Raw genomic sequence first — 19,048 nt, forward strand, 5'->3', positions numbered from 1 at the left:
GCTACAACTGTACTCCATAACTCCTTACTACCATTCCCACTAAACATCAACACGGCAGGGGAGTTATTGGTGCCTGGTGAAGTCTGGAGCATCCTATAATGTCTATCTATACAATTAAAATTACCTGGGAAATGTATATCTGTTTGATATCTGTACACATTTTTATAGTAGACCCCAACACACACACGGGAAACTGTTGGTCTTGAAAAACCCAGCAGCGTTGCAGTTCTTGACACACTCAAACCAGTGGGCCTGGCAACTACTACCATACCCTATTCAAAGGCACTGAAATCTTTTGTCTTACCCATTCAACCTCTGAATGGCACACATACACAATCCATGTCTCAAGGTTTAAACATCCTTCTTTAACCTGTCTCCTCCCCTTCATCTACACTGATTGAAGTGGATTTAACAGGTGACAGCAATAAGGGATCATAGCTTTCACCTGGTCAGTCTATGTCATGGAAAGACCAGGTGTTCCTAGTATTTTTTTTACACTCGGTGTATAGAGCAAGTACAATCTTAATGCTGAAACAACATTAAATATTCTCAACCATATTCCCACTTCTTGTTTTTTAAAATTATGTTATAGAGCATGAAAATAGGATGTTACCCAATACGTGAAAGGCCACAGTCAGTCAATCCCCACAACGTGCAAACAACTCACAAACGACAACTGTGGATTATTGTCACTGCAAACGCTCAGCAAGATGCAGACTAGCTGCCATGTGTCACACAATCACTGCGATGAACATACCTGTCTGTCTAAACATAGCATGACGATAGAGAGCAAACACAAACACTCTTCTGTTTCCGCTTTGTGACATACTGTAGGGGGCAAGTTGAGAAACCAGAACATCTGGTACTGTAGACAGATAGCTGCGGTAGCGTGTGGACACGCGATATTTCCCCGTTTCATCAGACACTCTATTGCTTGCCCTTTATTTGTCTCGCCATGACGATCGTCTTACTCGTTCTAGTTACAGACGCAGGGTATGTGTTTGAAATGGCTCCCTGTTCTCTCTACAGTGCACTACTTGGGCCCGGGACAGCTCTCACTGTGACTGTAGATAACAGATAAGCTGTTTCTGATCTTAAGAAATATATAAATGTACACTCACCGGCCAGTTTATTAGGTCCATCCATCTAGTACCGGGTCAAACCTTCCTTTGCCACCCGAGCAGCATGAATAACTCTACCTACATGTATATATTACCTCAATTACCTCGACTAACCGGCCCCCCGCACATTGACTCTGTACCGGTACCCCCTGTATATAATCTTGCTATTGTTATTTTACTGCTGCTCTTTAATTATTTGTAACTTTTATTTCTTATTTTTTAGGTATTTTTCTTAAAACGACATTGTTGGTTAAGGGCTTGTAAGTAAGCATTTCACTGTAAGGTCTACTACACCTGTTGTATTCAGCATTTCACTGTAAGGTCTACTACACCTGTTGTATTCAGCATTTCACTGTGAGGTCTACTACACCTGTTGTATTCAGCATTTCACTGTAAGGTCTACTACACCTGTTGTATTCAGCATTTCACTGTAAGGTCTACTACACCTGTTGTATTCAGCATTTCACTGTAAAGTCTACTACACCTGTTGTATTCAGCATTTCACTGTAAGGTCTACTACACCTGTTGTATTCAGCATTTCACTGTAAGGTCTACTACACCTGTTGTATTCAGCATTTCACTGTAAGGTCTACTACACCTGTTGTATTCAGCATTTCACTGTAAGGTCTACTACACCTGTTGTATTCAGCATTTCACTGTAAGGTCTACTACACCTGTTGTATTCAGCATTTCACTGTAAGGTCTACTACACCTGTTGTATTCGGCACATGTGACAAATAAAATTTGTTTTGATTCTTCGGGGCATTCTACAAGGTGTTGGAAACTTTCCACAAGGATGTTGGTCCGTGCTGACGCGATGACATCACGCAGTTGCTGCAGATTGGATGGCGGTACATTCATGCTGCGAACAGCCCGTTCCATCTCTTTTTGGTTGAGGTCTGAGGACTGCATAGGTCACTCACTGTCATGTTCCAGGCAATGTGTTTCCACTCCTCAGTTGTCCAGTGTTGGTGATCACGTGCCCACTGGAGCCGCTTCTTCTTGTTTTTAGCTGATAGGAGTGGAATCTGGTGTGGTCGTCTGCTGCAATAGCCTATCGGTGACAAGGATCGACCAGTTGTGTGTTCCGAGATGCCGTTCTGCACACCCCTGTTGCACTGCTCCGTTGTTTGTGGCCCACCAGTTAGCTTGCACGATTCTTACTCTTCTCCTTCGACCTCTCTCATCAACAAGCTGTTTTCGCCCACAGGACTGCCACTGATTGGATGGTTTTTCTTTGTGGCGCCATTCTCGGTAAAACCTTAGACACTGTCGTGCGTGAAAAGCCCAGGAGGCCGTTTCTGAGATACTGGTTCTGGTGTGCCTGGCACCGACACTCATGCCAAGCTCAATGTCGCTTAGGTCACTTGTTTTTCTGATTTTAACATTCAATCGAACAGTAACTGAATGCCTCGATGCCTGTCTGCCTGCTTTTTATAACAAGCCACGGCCACGTGGCTCACTGTCTGTAGGAGCTAGCCATTTTCGTGAAAGTGGTGGTGTACCGAATAAACTGTCAGGTGAGTGTATATGCTAATTTACAATATAAATCAGGGAATTGGATTCTTCCAGTCTGAGTTCACACAGATCCTATCTTTATTACAGTTTACAGTTTCTTTTTACCAGAGCACCAGTTTCCCCCCCAATTTTTTTTTCTCAAAATGGTATTATCATTTGCTTGCAGCTTAATCCTCTATATATTTATGTTCAGTAGAATACGGTAAACAGATGTAAACCAACATCAAACATCATTACTCATCCATAATCTGTCAGAGCAGTAAAGAGATTTTGAATCAGTCAGGGAACTGTTTAAGTGCATACCCTGCTAACCTGGGTTATTTGGCATAACGGTGCCCCACACTGTATCTTGGGAACACAGCAGAGAGAGGTTCTGACCCCACTAAGCCACCGTACCCGAAATTAGCAGGGTGGAACTCTCAATGGAATAGAACTCTTAGATCTCTCAATTAGAATCAGAATGTTTAGAACGGGAACTCATTCTACTTCTATGGGAGAACTCCTAGTCCTGAGAGGAGCAGAGGGGAGCTGAGGGACTGGGGTTTGTGCCAACTGGCCCAGTCTGAATGGAACACAGTAGAGCCTAAAGGACAACACAGGCCAAAGAGATTAGGTTAATGCAGAACCTGTATCATATGATTTAGGTCCATTGTCCCTCTGTTCTGTCTATATGGCTGTGAGTGTCTATTTATTTATCTGTGTCTGCATGGTGGCCTACATTCACAAGACAAATATTTGGCAGAGTAAGATAACATGCTGAACGTCTGACACGGATCTATTAGGCTTTGTTTCACTCTATTACAGTACATGTATTCAAGTCTCATAGCCACACATTGCTTTGAGACTGAACCTATAAGCTGTGAAGAGGCCAAAATGTGGATGGATTTATTCTCTCTCTCTCTCTCTCTCTCTCTCTCTCTCTCTCTCTCTCTCTCTCTCTCTCTCTCTCTCTCTCTCTCTCTCTCTCTCTCTCTCTCTCTCTCTCTCTCTCTCTCTCTCTCTCTCTCTCTCTCTCTCTCTCTCTCTCTCTCTCTCTCTCTCTCTCTCTCTCTCTCTCTCTCTCTCTCTCTCTCTCTCTCTCTCTCTCTCTCTCTCTCTCTCTCTCTCTCTCTCTCTCTCTCTCTCTCTCTCTCTCTCTCTCTCTCTCTCTCTCTCTCGGCTGTGACGGATACTGGCAGTCTGCATGCAGCCTATAGTGTGGGACCCTAGCGACCCCACAGCACAGCCAGTGAATTGGTATTTCTTCTGAGAGGAGCAGAGGTCCTCTGCCAACACCAAGAGCCTGACAGCTGCTGAACGGATGGCAGAGGGCCGCCTTTCTCTCTGCACAGACACACCAAGGCTGACATAGAGGAGAGGACAATTTGGGGGGGGGGGGGGGTCGAACTAGAGATTGACAATGCAACAGGTATGGCCTTAGATATACATTGAAGACAACAAAATGCTCAAAATATACAATTTATTCAAAATATGTTAATGCAACCATCAGTATTTTCCAGTAATTACAAAATCAGTCGTTTTTAACAGTTTTCCTTATTAACAACAAATCATTATAACACAAATGTTGATCAACCATCAGAGCAAAGACAGATTCATTTTCAGCACATCTGACAGTCTGCCTGATAGACAAGCATTGGCTGCAACAATAGGAAAGAACAGTTGGAGAGGCATATTTGTAAACTTGGGTCCACTGGTCACATAATATATTTCAGATTTCAAACATTTCCACCCCTGGGAATTCATACTTAGACGTACAGTGAAAAAGTATTTGCCCCCTTTCTGATTTTTCTCTACTGTTGCATATTTTTGATACTGAATGTTAGCAGGTCTTCAACCAAAACCTATTATTAGATAACGGGAACCTGAGTTTACAAAGAACAGTCATTTTATTTATTTAATTAACAAATGGGACCCATGTCATCCAAAAAAAAACAAAAAACTTTTCAATCATCTGTCCATAGAACATTCTTCCAGAAGTCTTGATGATCGCCATTTTGGAAAACTTGAGTCAACGTTTTGGACATGGGTTCCATTATAGGGCGGCAGGTAGCCTAGTGGTTAGAGCGTTGGGCAGGTACCCTAGTGGTTAGAGCGTTGGGCAGGTAGCCTAGTGGTTAGAGCGTTGGGCAGGTAGCCTAGTGGTTAGAGCGTTGGGCAGGTAGCCTAGTGGTTAGAGCGTTGGGCAGGTAGCCTAGTGGTTAGAGCGTTGGGCAGGTAGCCTAGTGGTTAGAGCGTTGGGCAGGTACCCTAGTGGTTAGAGCGTTGGGCAGGTAGCCTAGTGGTTAGAGCGTTGGGCAGGTAGCCTAGTGGTTAGAGCGTTGGGCAGGTAGCCTAGTGGTTAGAGCGTTGGGCAGGTACCCTAGTGGTTAGAGCGTTGGGCAGGTAGCCTAGTGGTTAGAGCGTTGGGCAGGTAGCCTAGTGGTTAGAGCGTTGGGCAGGTAGCCTAGTGGTTAGAGTGTTGGGCAGGTAGCCTAGTAGTTAGAGCGTTGGGCAGGTAGCCTAGTGGTTAGAGCGTTGGGCAGGTAGCCTAGTGGTTAGAGCGTTGGGCAGGTAGCCTAGTGGTTAGAGCGTTGGGCAGGTAGCCTAGTGGTTAGAGTGTTGGGCAGGTAGCCTAGTGGTTAGAGCGTTGGGCAGGTAGCCTAGTGGTTAGAGTGTTGGGCAGGTAGCCTAGTGGTTAGAGCGTTGGGCCAGTAACCGAAAGGTTGCTAGATTGAATCCCTGAGCTGACAAGGTATAAATCTGTCGTTCTGCCCCTGAACAAGGCAGTTAACCCACTGTTCCTAGGCCGTCATTGTAAATAAGAATTTGTTCTTAACTGACTTGCCTAGTTAAATGAAGGTTACATTTTAAAAAACGAAATTGTTTTTATGCCTGGCAAAAGCGAAACGCTGTATTCCACAGTAGGAACCTCATACCAATGGTCCAGCATGGTGGTGGTACTGTGATGGTTTGGGGTCTGCATGGTGGTGGTACTGTGATGATTTGGGGTTCCTTTGCTGCCTCAGGACCTGGACCACTTGCCTTAATAGAAGGAACCATGAATTCTGCTCTGTATCAGAGAATTCTACAGGAGAATGTCAGGTCATCTGTCTGGGAGCTGAAGCTGAAGAGCAGCTGGGTCATGCAGCAAGACAATGATCCAAAACACACAATCAAGTCTACATGAAAATGGATAAAGAGCAACACATTTGAAGATTGGAATGGCCTAGTCCCAACTGAGATGTTGTGGCAGGACTTGAAACAAGCATTTCATGCTTGAAAACCCACAAATGTCGCTGAATTAAAGCAGTTCTGCATGGAGGGCCAAAATTCCTCCACAGCGATGTAAGAGACTGATCAACAACTACAGGAAGTGTTTGGTTGGAGTCATTGCAGCTGAAGGTGGCACAACCAGTTATTGAGTGTAAGGAGGCGATTACTTTTTCACACATGGGGCATTTGGTGTTGCATAACTTTGTTTATGCAATAAGTTAAATAAAGTATGTAATTGTTGTGTTATATGTTCACTCAGGTTTCCTGTATCTAATATTAGGTTTTGGTTGAAGATCTGATAACATTCAGTATAAAAAATATGCAAAAGAAGAGAAAATTAAAAAGGGGGCAAATACTTTATCACGGCAACAATGGCCACTAGTTATACAACCTTCTAGCCTTTTGACATAGTTCATATTTAAAGGATATCTGATAAAAGTTTTGGCTTTGTGACCATATGGTATGAATAACTGGAGTACAATGTCACAACAATACCAATAACATTGACAACTAATGCAATTCTTGTACAGTTGATCAAAACATTGACTGTACATTTAAATGTTGTTGACACTATACACAGGCAGGGCAGGGCAGGGCAGGGCAGGGCAGGGCAGGGCAGGGCAGGGCAGGGCAGGGGAGATGGCGGTGGGTACAGGAGATAACCGAGGAACAACACTAGTCTCGCACACCAGACTTCCTCCGCAAGGTCTGGCCCTGATACAGTCTCTGTTACGTGGGTTAAAACCTTTTCCTGCCCCCTCCCCCCGTCCCCAGTCCATGTCTCTTCTTCTCTGGAAGACTATTTAGGACCATTAGGGACGCCGTCGGGAGAGGAGAGGTTTTGTGGTGCTACTGCTACTGCAGACTGGAGGGGTAGCAGTAGTCTGCCACTACTGTAGGCCCTTACTCTATAATATAGCCACAGGTTAAAGAACAACAACAACTGAATCAGCCTCAACTACTTCCTCCTATACTAGCTGCTCCTTTACCCTGGTTCCAAATCGTTTTTTTGCTACCTTACCAACTTATTGTCACTCATTGTCCTGACCTGATAATTCCATAAGGAGTTGACAAGAGCAGGAACAGACCGTTACCCAGGCTACTAGTTGTTTACCATTGTGGAGGTGTTTAGCATTGTTTAGAAGGTAGAACACAGACACACATTCTAGAAATGTAGTTGTCGTAATGTTTGTACACTACAATACCACACACATTGTCTGAGTTAGTGGTGATAAGAGTTGACTATTTGCTAGTGTAATTGTTATAGTGTAGTGGGTTTAATTCTCTTAATTTTCAAGCACTGTCTGAGGCTGGGTGAATCAATATCATACTTAATACATTACACTATTTTATTTCATATTAATGAACACTTGTGTTAGAGACAGTTACAGTGTCTATGACAATACAATGGTGATTTAAACACACTGTACACACTCCTCAGTTCCCTAGACAACACTGTATCTACTGTGTGTGTTGTACTGACCATGTCAAATACAAATAAGATATCAAATCAAATGTTATTGGTCACATATACATGATTAGCAGATGTTTTTTGCGAATGTAGTGAAATGCTTATATTCCAATAGTATGTTGGTGCACCCTTATACAAGCTAGCCAGGTACGGGTGAGGATGAGCAGATGCAGTGCCTGACTAAAACACAAGCTACAGTTGACTGGATTAATAACCTTGTTGACTCCACAGGGGACATTTACATTCTAAAAAGGTGAAGTGCTTCAAGCCTGATCCCAGATCTGTTTGTGCCAACTCCATGACAGTGACACCGATGACGTTGGCAAGACAGTACAACCAGATCTGGGATCACAGGAAAGTATAGACATACTGTAAATGTACCAGCTCATTCTAATGCATTCACTCTCCATAGATAGACCAATAGAATTAAAACACTGTATAACCATAGCCTTTATACATTACATTAATCTTCATAAATAAACAGCAACAAAAACTGTACACATTTTTCAAACAATATTTTTTTCTTAAATTACGAACAAATAAGACATGGGGCATATGAACCCCCCTTTCTACCACGTTGATCACTGTCAGTTTGGATACGGACGGTCAGCAAGAGAAGACAGAGTTCAATGGCGCATTGTTTCAAATGTCTTTAGTGCAGTAATCCTTTCATCCTTCACAGGAACAGATAGATGGTAGACAGTCAGTAATACTGTTCTGTTACGTTATTAACCATTCCTTCCCTTTGCTGAAATAGTCAGCATTTGAACGAGAATACTTCTTAGGAAAGACGACCCTTCCCTCTTGCTACTCAGTGGACCAACACAGGTACACTAATTATTACTGAGAGTGTATTCTGATATGGTGGAGCGGATCTTTGCAATGTTTTCCCCCCCATACACTTTCAGAAACAGTGGATACAAGGAGGAATGTGGTTTGAAAACAGTGATTCAGTCAAAAGTTGTAAGACACCAGATATGGTTAACATGGGAGAGCACACTGCCTGGCCATCTATTCCTTTATAGGGCACAAGACCGTCCTTCTCGTAGGGGCTAGGGGCCATCTTGTTCCACCTCCTGGCCCTCTGCATCAACCACAAGCTATCACAGTGGCTCCTCCACAATTCATCTGGCCTGGATTCCTCACATCCTATCAGGACGGTCATTTTCCAGAGTAAGGGTATGCTCCATACTGGCCTGGCCTGGAGTGTTAAACAGTGGGGAGGGACAGGAACCAATCACCTGGCTGGACCAGCTCCACCTTTTTGTCTCCCTCTGTGCAATCTCTTCCTGCTTCCTGCTCCACAGTCACAAGACCATCCTGCTCTGACACGCTCTATCCGGGAAGAAGTTTCCCTTAGGCACAGATCTAGGATCAGCTTTCCCTCCCCGAACCCTAACCTTAATCCATTGGAGGAAAACACAGTAAGCCTGACCTTAGATCAGTGTCATGGGGTGACCTCCACCTCCTCCCTAGGAGACACAGCAGCAGCTGCCCTCCTTTGGTTCCTCATCATCTATTGGCTGTTTGAGTTTGAGAATGGGCGGGTCACCGCTTGCCGGGGTGTAGTATACTGTACTGCCATTGGACGAGACGAGGGGCATACGGGAGTCCACAGGGCTCTGGGGTTCGGTGGATTCTGTGGAGCCGTTTCCTAGGTGACCGTTGAGGAGCGGGTGATTGAGGAGCTTGGCGGCCGACCTCTGCTTTTTCAGTTCCGACAGGGTCTGAGAGCGCTCTCTGGGCAAGGAGGAGGAGGAGGAGGAGGAGGAGTCCTCTGGGAGCTGATCGGATGACGCGCTCTTCGTGTCAGGGGATGGAGGCTCGTCATTGGTTGGCGGCAGCTGACTGGGAGTGGGCGTGGACGTCGTCGTGGAGACGATGCCATTTTGTTTGATGATGCCGCTAGGAGCATCTTTCAAGGTCTTCTGTAGTTTGGGTCTCTCCACTACTGGCTTCACTGGAATCACCTGGGGGGGACATTCAGATTACTGTTACTAACGGTTACTAACTGGGAGACAGAGGACATTCAGATTACTGTTACTAACTGGGAGACAGAGGACATTCAGATTACTGTTACTAACGGTTACTAACTGGGAGACAGAGGACATTCAGATTACTGTTACTAACGGTTACTAACTGGGAGACAGAGGACATTCAGATTACTGTTACTAACTGCTGTTATCCACGGTGTGACTAACTGCTGTTACCCATTACTATTACAGACCTTTACTATGATTTCCTTCACAAACTAAACAGAAGACAAGTTGACTAACTAGACTAGAGGCTGGTGGTTACTTTGATTAATCCCATTAGATATTTCTTTATTGTTTGATTGTCACAGATAATTGCTTTACGTAGAAGAAAATGCATTGCGATCTGGTGAGAGACATGGCATAGGCCAGACATATCAAACATACACTTCATGAGAAAACTGAACAAGAATGACAGTTTTATGGACTCTGACCCCTCCCTTCCACATTACATAGCTGTCCATCCTATACTCCATATTACCTATCCCCTTAAATGTCCAAGGTCCCAGAGTTGTACACATAATGTTATTACACAACTCTATAATTTCAATGTCCATGTTTCCATGATTATTGTACACAGTTAGTTATATTTCACTTATCACTTATCACTATTGCTCATTCCCGAATGAGTGAATCGATCTCCATGTTCCTAATGTTCTCCTTGTTGGTTCATAAGGGTCAGTGCATGTGGCACATACACCAGATGAGCAAAAGTATGTGGACACCTGCTCGTCGAACATCTCATTCCAAAATCATGGGCATTAATATGGAGTTGTTCCCCCCTTTGCTGTCATAACAGCCTCCACTCTTCTGGGAAGGCGTTCCACTAGATGCTGGAACATTGCTGCAAGGACTTCCATTCAGGGGCTTCCATTCAGCCACAAGAGCATTAGTGAGGTCGGGCCCTGATGTTGGACGATTAGGCCTGACTCGCAGTTGGTGTTCCAATTCATCCCAGAGGTGTTCAATGGGGTTGAGGTCAGGGCTCTGTGCAGGCCAGTCAAGTTCTTCCACACCGATCTCGACAAACCATTTCCATAGGGCCTTCCCTAAACTGTTGCCACAAAATTTGAACCACAGAATTGTCTAAAATTTCATTGTTTGCTGTAGCACTAAGATTTCCCATCACTGGAACTAAGGGGCCCGAACTATGAAAAAGAGCTCCAGACCATTATTCCTCCTCCACCAAACTTTACAGAGGGCACTATGCATGGAGTCAGGTAGCGTTTTCCTGGCATCTGCCAAACCCAGATTCGTTCGTCGGACTTCCAGATGGTGAAGCGTGATTCATAACTCCAGAGAACGCGTTTCCACTGCTCCAGAGTCCAATGGCGGAAAGCTTTACACCACTCCAGCTGACGCTTTGCATTGAGCATGGTGATCTTAGGCTTGTATGCGGCTGCTCGGCCATGGAAACCCATTTTATGACGCTCCCACTGAACAGTTATTGTGCTGACGTTGCTTCCAGCGGCAATTTGGAACTCGGTGGTGAGTTTTGCAACCGAGGACAGATGATTTTTACGCGGTGCGTGGTTCAGCACTCGGCAGTCCCGTTCTGTGAGCTTGTGTGGCCTACCACTTCGCAGCTGAGCCGTTGTTGGTTCTAGATGTTTCCACTTCACAATAACAACACTTGACCAGGGCAGCTCTAGCAGGGCAGAAATTTGACGAACTGACTTGTTGAAAAGGTGGCATCCTATGACGGTGCCAGGTTGAAAGTCACTGAGATCTTCAGTAAGGCCATTCTACTGCCAATGTTTGTCTATGTAGATTGCATTTCTGTGTGCTCAATTGTATACACCTGTCAGCAACAGGTGTGGCTGAAATAGCCAAATCCAATTTTGTATACACAGTGTATTAGTTTCTGTACCTGACTAGTTTGCACAAGGGGACTGTGTTGAGCTTCATGGACAGCAGGAGCACAAACACCGGTTAGTTGAGGTAATTGAGGTAATATGTACACGTAGGTAGAGGTAAAGTGACTATGCATAGACAATAAACAAAGAGTAGCAGCAGTGTAAAAATGGGTGGTGGGGGGGTCAATGCAAATAGTCCGGGTAGCAATTTGGTTAGCTGTTCAGGAGTCTTATGTATTGGGGGTAATATAGAAGTTAATATAGTGATACATGGGCCACTTTCTTTGAGAGCCTTTGTAATGTCCTTTTTAACATGGGGCTTACTGTTGGAGAAGACCTTCTGGTGTTTAACTGTTTTAGTGGGTATTACTCTCTACACAGACGCTCATACAGTAATAGGCTACATGGGTTCACACACACATGTGCGATAGGAGAAACATTCATCCATACTAACCGTAGTAACAGTTGTGTTGATGGGATGGCTGTTCTCCTGGTCCGTCTCCTTATCCTGTTCCTCCCTCCCTCCTTCCCTCCCTCCTTCCCTCCCACCTCTCCACACGATGGCCTCAGTCTCGTATTCCTTCACACGAAGGTTGTGTCTGTCAGACAGGCTTGCCCTCCGCACCACTTTCCTAAAACACACGCAGGGAGGAGAGGGGTTCAGTGTTCCTGTAAAATCAGGGTTTATTTATCACAGTCCTGGAGTTTTAAATGTTACTTCCATACCAGCACTAACACACCTGATTTATAATAAAACTCAGCTATTAGTTGAATCATGTGTTAGTACTGGGCTGTAACAAAAGCATCCCTTGCCCCTCTCCATGACCACATTGAACAACACTACTGTAGTAGAAGACAGTGGAGAAGACGTAATAGTCTGCATGCAGTTTCTTCTCTGTCCAGTAGAGGTCAGTACATACCCACGGCTGCCTGCGCTGGATGTCCTCCTACACAGGGAGGTCTTGTGTTTAAGCTGAGACTTCATGATGATGTCGTGTTTGTGTTTCAGGTCCAGCAGGATGGCTCGGAACTCCTCGTCCTCACACAGGTCTAAAGGTCAGAGGTTAGAGGTTACACAAGGAAAACACACACACACACACACACACACACACACACACACACACACACACACACACACACACACACACACACACACACACAGAGGATGGCTCGGAACTCCTCGTCCTCACACAGGTCTAAAGGTCAGAGGTCACACAGAGAACACAGAGACCAAAACACATCTTCCCATCAACCACTGCTCTGTGGCCTGGTAGAGGTTTATGTTTTGTTTGTTTTTTACAACAACAACAAAAACAGAACAATTAAGCAAAATAGCAGAACAAAAGACAACTAAACCCTCCCCACCTCTTAGAAAAACAAGAAAAAAAGAAAAGAAATCAATACAACACAAAAACAATACAATACAAAAACAATTCAAAGCAACACAAAACCAATACAAAAACACACAAAAAATACAGAACATTAGAGAGACAATATCTACATCTATTTCCATCGATCTACAAGCCCACATCCACCAATCCCAATGGAAGTGTTTCCATGTAGTACAGGAGCGGTTGCCATATTTTTACAAAATGGTTGAATATATTTCTTAAAAGCATAGGTAATCTTTTCCATATGAATACACTTATTCATTTCAGAGAGCCATCTTGTAGTTGAGAGAGTGGAATCTGATTTCAATGTCTATGCAACACATTTTCTTGCAGTGGCAATGGCAATATCTGTCAATTTGATATTGAAATTATTCCTTAAATTCACATTTGTAAAGTTACCCAGAAGGCATTTTTCAGGGGTAAAGGGACCTCCATAATAAAGGCCAGGGTGTCACAAACTTCATGCCAGAAGGCTTGTCATTTAGTACACTGTCAAGTAGAATGCAAAAAAAGTGCCTTCTGTTGTTCCACATCTAAAACACATGTCTGATATATCAGGGTGATATCTATGTACCCTCTGAGGTGTTAGATAGAGTTGGTGGAGGAAGTTGTAATGTCTGTATCTGAAGTCGACGGTTGCTGATACACTATCATGGCATAGGTTCGACCATAGCCTCTTCATCATTTGTAATATAGTTAGATCAGCTTCCCATCCCTCTCTTGACCTACAGTATATACAGTTGAAGTTGGAAGTTTACATAAACCTTAGCCAGATACATTTAAACTCAGTTTTTCACAATTCCTGACATTTGATCCTAGTAAAAATTCCCTGTCTTAGGTCAGTTAGGATCAACACTTTATTTTAAGAATGTGAAATGGCAGAATAATAGTAGATAATTATTTTTTTCAGCTTTTATTTCTTTCATCACATTCCTGTGGGTCAGAAGTTTACATACACTCAATTAGTATTTGGTAGCGTTGCTCTTTAAATTGTTTAACTTGGGTCAAACGTTTCGGGTAGCCTTCCACAAGCTTCCCACAATAAGTTGGGTGAATTTTGGCCCATTCCTCCAGACAGAGCTGGTGTAACTGAGTCAGGTTTGTAGGCCTCCTTGCTCACACACGCTTTTTAGTTCTGCCCAAATTTTCTATAGAATTGAGGTCAGAGCTTTGTAATGGCCACTCTAATACCTTGACTTTGCTGTCAAGGTATGCCAAAGGGGATGAATACTTTTGCAAGGCACTTGTCACGCCCTGACCTTAGAGATCCTTTTTATGTCTCTATTTTGGTTTGGTCAGGGTGTGAGTTGGGGTGGGCATTCTGTTTTGTGTTTCTATGATTTTCTATTTCTATGTTTTGGCCAGGTATGGTTCTCAATCAGAGGCAGCTGTCTATCGTTGTCTCTGATTGAGAACCATACTTAGGTAGCCCTTTTTTCCACCTGTCTTTGTGGGAAGTTAACTTTGTTTGATGGCACATTGCCTTAAGCTTCACGGTTTGTTTTGGTATTGTTTATTGTTTTGTTGGCGACATCTACTATTAAAAGTATGTACGCTAACCACGCTGCACATTGGGCCTCTTCTTACGACAGCCGTGACAGCACTGTAATTGTAAAATACTAAATAGATTTGGTAAAATTATCTCCAAGAGTGCTTCTGAGAAAGTTTCTTAACTGTAAATAACAAAATAAATGCATATCGGATAACTGGTATTTCGCTTTCAGTTGCTCAAATCCCACAACGATTCCATCTATATTACAATGTACTACATGCATCATTCTCTTCTCATGCCAATGTTGGAAAATGTTGTTATCCGAGATCATTGACAGGAATCTGTTTTGCCACACGGGTGTTTCAGGTGACAAGTCTCCTTTCAGACCAAAGATCTTACGAAATTGATGGTACAGGGATTGCTTGTTTTTGTTGATATAGTCTTGGGGTTCCACTTGTAGATAATATTACTCCCAACCTCTTAATTAAGAGCAAACCATTTCCATCTGAGTCCAAGAGGAGGCTGGTTCAGCTTCAAATAAGAATGAAATAAATCTCATTTGTGCTGCCCAGTAATACATCTTGAAATTTGGCAGACGGAGACCTCCAAGACGATAATATTAATTTGTCCAGGTTCACCCTTGGAGTTTTACAGTTCCATTCAAATGGTCTTGTTAATGGACTTAAAGAAACTCTCGGGTAGGGATTATGGGTAAGGATTGAAATAGGTACAACATCTTAGGCAGGAAGTTCATCTTAATACAGCTAATTCTCACAAATAATGTAAGAGGCAGATCTCTCCATCTATTCAAGTCATCCACCACCTTCTGAACCAACACAGTTAACCTTGAACACATTTCTTAAGTCATTATCAACTGTGATTTTTGGATATTTGAACCCCTGTGGCGACCATCTGAAGGAACCTGTTGGTTCACAGATGCTATAGTCAAAGCAAGTCAGTGGAAGTATTTCACTTTTGTTCATGTTGACTTTGTAATCTGATATAGAGATGTATGTACCCAATAGTGTCTGGAGTTCTGAGAGGGATCCAGTCAGGTCAGAGAGGAACAACATAATGTTGTGTGAAAAATGAAATCTTGTGCGTTATCTGGCCCACCTGAAAGCCCTTTATGCCAGGAACCGTTCTTATGGCCTCTGCCAGGGGTTCTATGGCTAGCACAAAAAGGAGTGGGGAAAGTGAACAGCCCTGTCTACTACCTCTAAAGAGTGGGAATGTGGCTGACATGCCATTAGTGGTGATCTTGGCTTGCGGTTTATGGTATAATGTCTTAACCCAGTTGACAAACAAAGGACAAGTTAAACTTAGCAAGGATCTTGAATAGGTATGTCCACCAGCTATCAAAAGGCTTTTTGTCTAGAGACACTGCAGGACTAGGATCACCCATCACACTGGCCATGTGAATTACATTGAATAACTTGTGCAAATTATTGGTGGAGGATCTTTTCTGTGTAAAGCCTGTTTGATCGGTGTTGATCAGGTTTGGCAAATAGTCCTAATCTATTAAGTCATCTCCCTAGAAATGGATTTATAGTCAGCATGGTGGAGAGAGATTTGCCTGTAAGAAGAGCATTGTAGAGGATCTTTATTTTTCTTATGAATAACTGTTATAATAGCTGTGGAAAACTCTGCTTCTCAGCAGCTAAATTCAGAATATCCATCAAGAGAGGAGTAAGCTAATCAAGTTTATTTTTTATATAGCCCTTCGTACATCAGCTAATATCTCGAAGTGCTGTACAGAAACCCAGCCTAAAACCCCAAACAGCAAGCAACGCAGGTGTATAAGCAGCTAATCCTTCAACTCCTTCTAGAACTCTAGAGAAATCCATCGTCTCCTGGGGATTTGCCGGATTGTAGAGAGGAAATTGCCTATCATTGCTAGTTCCGTTCCATCAGAACTGTATAACTTTGAATAGTATTGTTTAAATTACTCATTCATCTCTTCAGGGTTGAGACACTTGACCATTTTGAGTTTCGATAGTGTTGATGGTTCTCGACTTCTCCTCAGCTTTTATCTGCCATGCCAAGACTTTGAAATATAATACCCTAAGGACTTACAAAACTGAAAAGTTTATCGCCCTCCAGGTTCCCTTGGAGAGTTCATCAATGAGCTTGACGCCCTGATAAGTTCCTTTCCTGAGGATGGCTCACCTCTCACAGTTCTGGGTGACTTTAACCTCCCCACGTCTACCTTTGACTCATTCCTCTCTGCCTCCTTCTTTCCACTCCTCTCCTCTTTTGACCTCACCCTCTCACCTTCCCCCCCTACTCACAAGGCAGGCAATACGCTTGACCTCATCTTCACTAGATGCTGTTCTTCCACTAATCTCATTGCAACTCCCCTCCAAGTCTCCGACCACTACCTTGTATCCTTTTCCCTCTCGCTCTCATCCAACACTTCCCACACTGCCCCTACTCGGATGGTATCGCGCCGTCCCAACCTTCGCTCTCTCTCCCCCGCTACTCTCTCCTCTTCCATCCTATCATCTCTTCCCTCTGCTCAAACCTTCTCCAACCTATCTCCTGATTCTGCCTCCTCAACCCTCCTCTCCTCCCTTTCTGCATCCTTTGACTCTCTATGTCCCCTATCCTCCAGGCCGGCTCGGTCCTCCCCTCCTGCTCCGTGGCTCGACGACTCATTGCGAGCTCACAGAACAGGGCTCCGGGCAGCCGAGCGGAAATGGAGGAAAACTCGCCTCCCTGCGGACCTGGCATCCTTTCACTCCCTCCTCTCTACATTCTCCTCTTCTGTCTCTGCTGCTAAAGCCAATTTCATCTGCCTCTAACCCTAGGAAGCTCTTTGCCACCTTCTCCTCCCTCCTGAATCCTCCTCCCCCTCCTCCCCCCTCCTCCCTCTCTGCTGATGACTTCGTCAACCATTTTGAAAAGAAGGTCGACGACATCCGATCCTCGTTTGCTAAGTCAAACGACACCGCTGGTTCTGCTCACACTGCCCTACCCTGTGCTTTGACCTCTTTCTCCCCTCTCTCTCCAGATGAAATCTCGCGTCTTGTGACGGCCGGCCGCCCAACAACCTGCCCGCTTGACCCTATCCCCTCCTCTCTTCTCCAGACCATTTCCGGAGACCTTCTCCCTTACCTCACCTCGCTCATCAACTCATCCTTGACCGCTGGCTACGTCCCTTCCGTCTTCAAGAGAGCGAGAGTTGCACCCCTTCTGAAAAAACCTACACTCGATCCCTCCGATGTCAACAACTACAGACCAGTATCCCTTCTTTCTTTTCTCTCCAAAACTCTTGAACGTGCCGTCCTTGGCCAGCTCTCCTGCTATCTCTCTCAGAATGACCTTCTTGATCCAAATCAGTCAGGTTTCAAGACTAGTCATTCAACTGAGACTGCTCTTCTCTGTGTCACGGAGGCGCTCCGCACTGCTAAAGCTAACTCTCTCTCCTCTGCTCTCATCCTTCTAGACCTATCGGCTGCCTTTGATACTGTGAACCATCAGATCCTCCTCTCCACCCTCTCCGAGCTGGGCATCTCCGGCGCGGCCCACGCTTGGATTGCGTCCTACCTGACAGGTCGCTCCTACCAGGTGGCGTGGCGAGAATCTGTCTCCGCACCACGTGCTCTCACCACTGGTGTCCCCCAGGGCTCTGTTCTAGGCCCTCTCCTATTCTCGCTATACACCAAGTCACTTGGCTCTGTCATATCCTCACATGGTCTCTCCTATCATTGCTATGCAGACGACACACAATTAATCTTCTCCTTTCCCCCCTCTGATAACCAGGTGGTGAATCGCATCTCTGCATGTCTGGCAGACATATCAGTGTGGATGACGGATCACCACCTCAAGCTGAACCTCGGCAAGACGGAGCTGCTCTTCCTCCCGGGGAAGGACTGCCCGTTCCATGATCTCGCCATCACGGTTGACAACTCCATTGTGTCCTCCTCCCAGAGTGCTAAGAACCTTGGCGTGATCCTGGACAACACCCTGTCGTTCTCAACTAACATCAAGGCGGTGACCCGTTCCTGTAGGTTCATGCTCTACAACATTCGCAGAGTACGACCCTGCCTCACGCAGGAAGCGGCGCAGGTCCTAATCCAGGCACTTGTCATCTCCCGTCTGGATTACTGCAACTCGCTGTTGGCTGGGCTCCCTGCCTGTGCCATTAAACCCCTACAACTCATCCAGAACGCCGCAGCCCGTCTGGTGTTCAACTTTCCCAAGTTCTCTCACGTCACCCCGCTCCTCCGCTCTCTCCACTGGCTTCCAGTTGAAGCTCGCATCCGCTACAAGACCATGGTGCTTGCCTACGGAGCTGTGAGGGGAACGGCACCTCCGTACCTTCAGGCTCTGATCAGGCCCTACACCCAAACAAGGGCACTGCGTTCATCCACCTCTGGCCTGCTCGCCTCCCTACCTCTGAGGAAGTACAGTTCCCGCTCAGCCCAGTCAAAACTGTTCGCTGCTCTGGCACCCCAATGGTGGAACAAACTCCCTCACGACGCCAGGTCAGCGGAGTCAATCACCACCTTCCGGAGACACCTGAAACCCCACCTCTTTAAGGAAAACCTAGGATAGGATAAAGGATTACTTTATCCTTAATCCCCCCCCATCCTTAAAAGAGTTAGATGCACTATTGTAAAGTGGTTGTTCCACTGGATATCATAAGGTGAATGCACCAATTTGTAAGTCGCTCTGGATAAGAGCGTCTGCTAAATTACTTAAATGTAAATGTAAATGTAAAAGGCTATTCTTAGAACTAGGCAAAGATATTATGAATTGGGGGAGAAAAGGCACAGTTTTTTATTCACCAATAAGCACTATGTTTCTTTATAGCAGGATTTTTGGTGTTTCTTTAGTAGTAACATAAACTCACGTAAACTTGTACATCGCCTTGGTCTGTACAATTGCCCTTATTTTAGCGCCCCAAAA

The 19,048-nt window shown here is 44.8% G+C and overlaps 1 protein-coding gene across 2 annotated transcripts in view; it reads right to left on the bottom strand.

Moving 5' to 3' along the window:
• Positions 1-4,084: 4,084 nt before the first annotated feature.
• The window catches only part of LOC139553842 (protein phosphatase 1 regulatory inhibitor subunit 16B-like), a 176,170-nt gene continuing 161,206 nt past the window's right edge, over positions 4,085-19,048 (bottom strand). For both annotated transcript variants that reach the window (XM_071366579.1, XM_071366587.1), the window contains exons 9-11: positions 12,172-12,301; positions 11,706-11,883; positions 4,085-9,332 (exon numbers count right to left, since the gene is read on the bottom strand). In XM_071366579.1, coding sequence (XP_071222680.1) covers positions 8,835-9,332; positions 11,706-11,883; positions 12,172-12,301 — 806 coding nt within the window. In that variant the 3' untranslated portion in view covers positions 4,085-8,834. The remainder of the gene's footprint in view (positions 9,333-11,705; positions 11,884-12,171; positions 12,302-19,048) is intronic.

Source organism: Salvelinus alpinus, chromosome 2, assembly GCF_045679555.1.
Source record: "Salvelinus alpinus chromosome 2, SLU_Salpinus.1, whole genome shotgun sequence".
Taxonomy (NCBI): domain Eukaryota; kingdom Metazoa; phylum Chordata; class Actinopteri; order Salmoniformes; family Salmonidae; genus Salvelinus; species Salvelinus alpinus.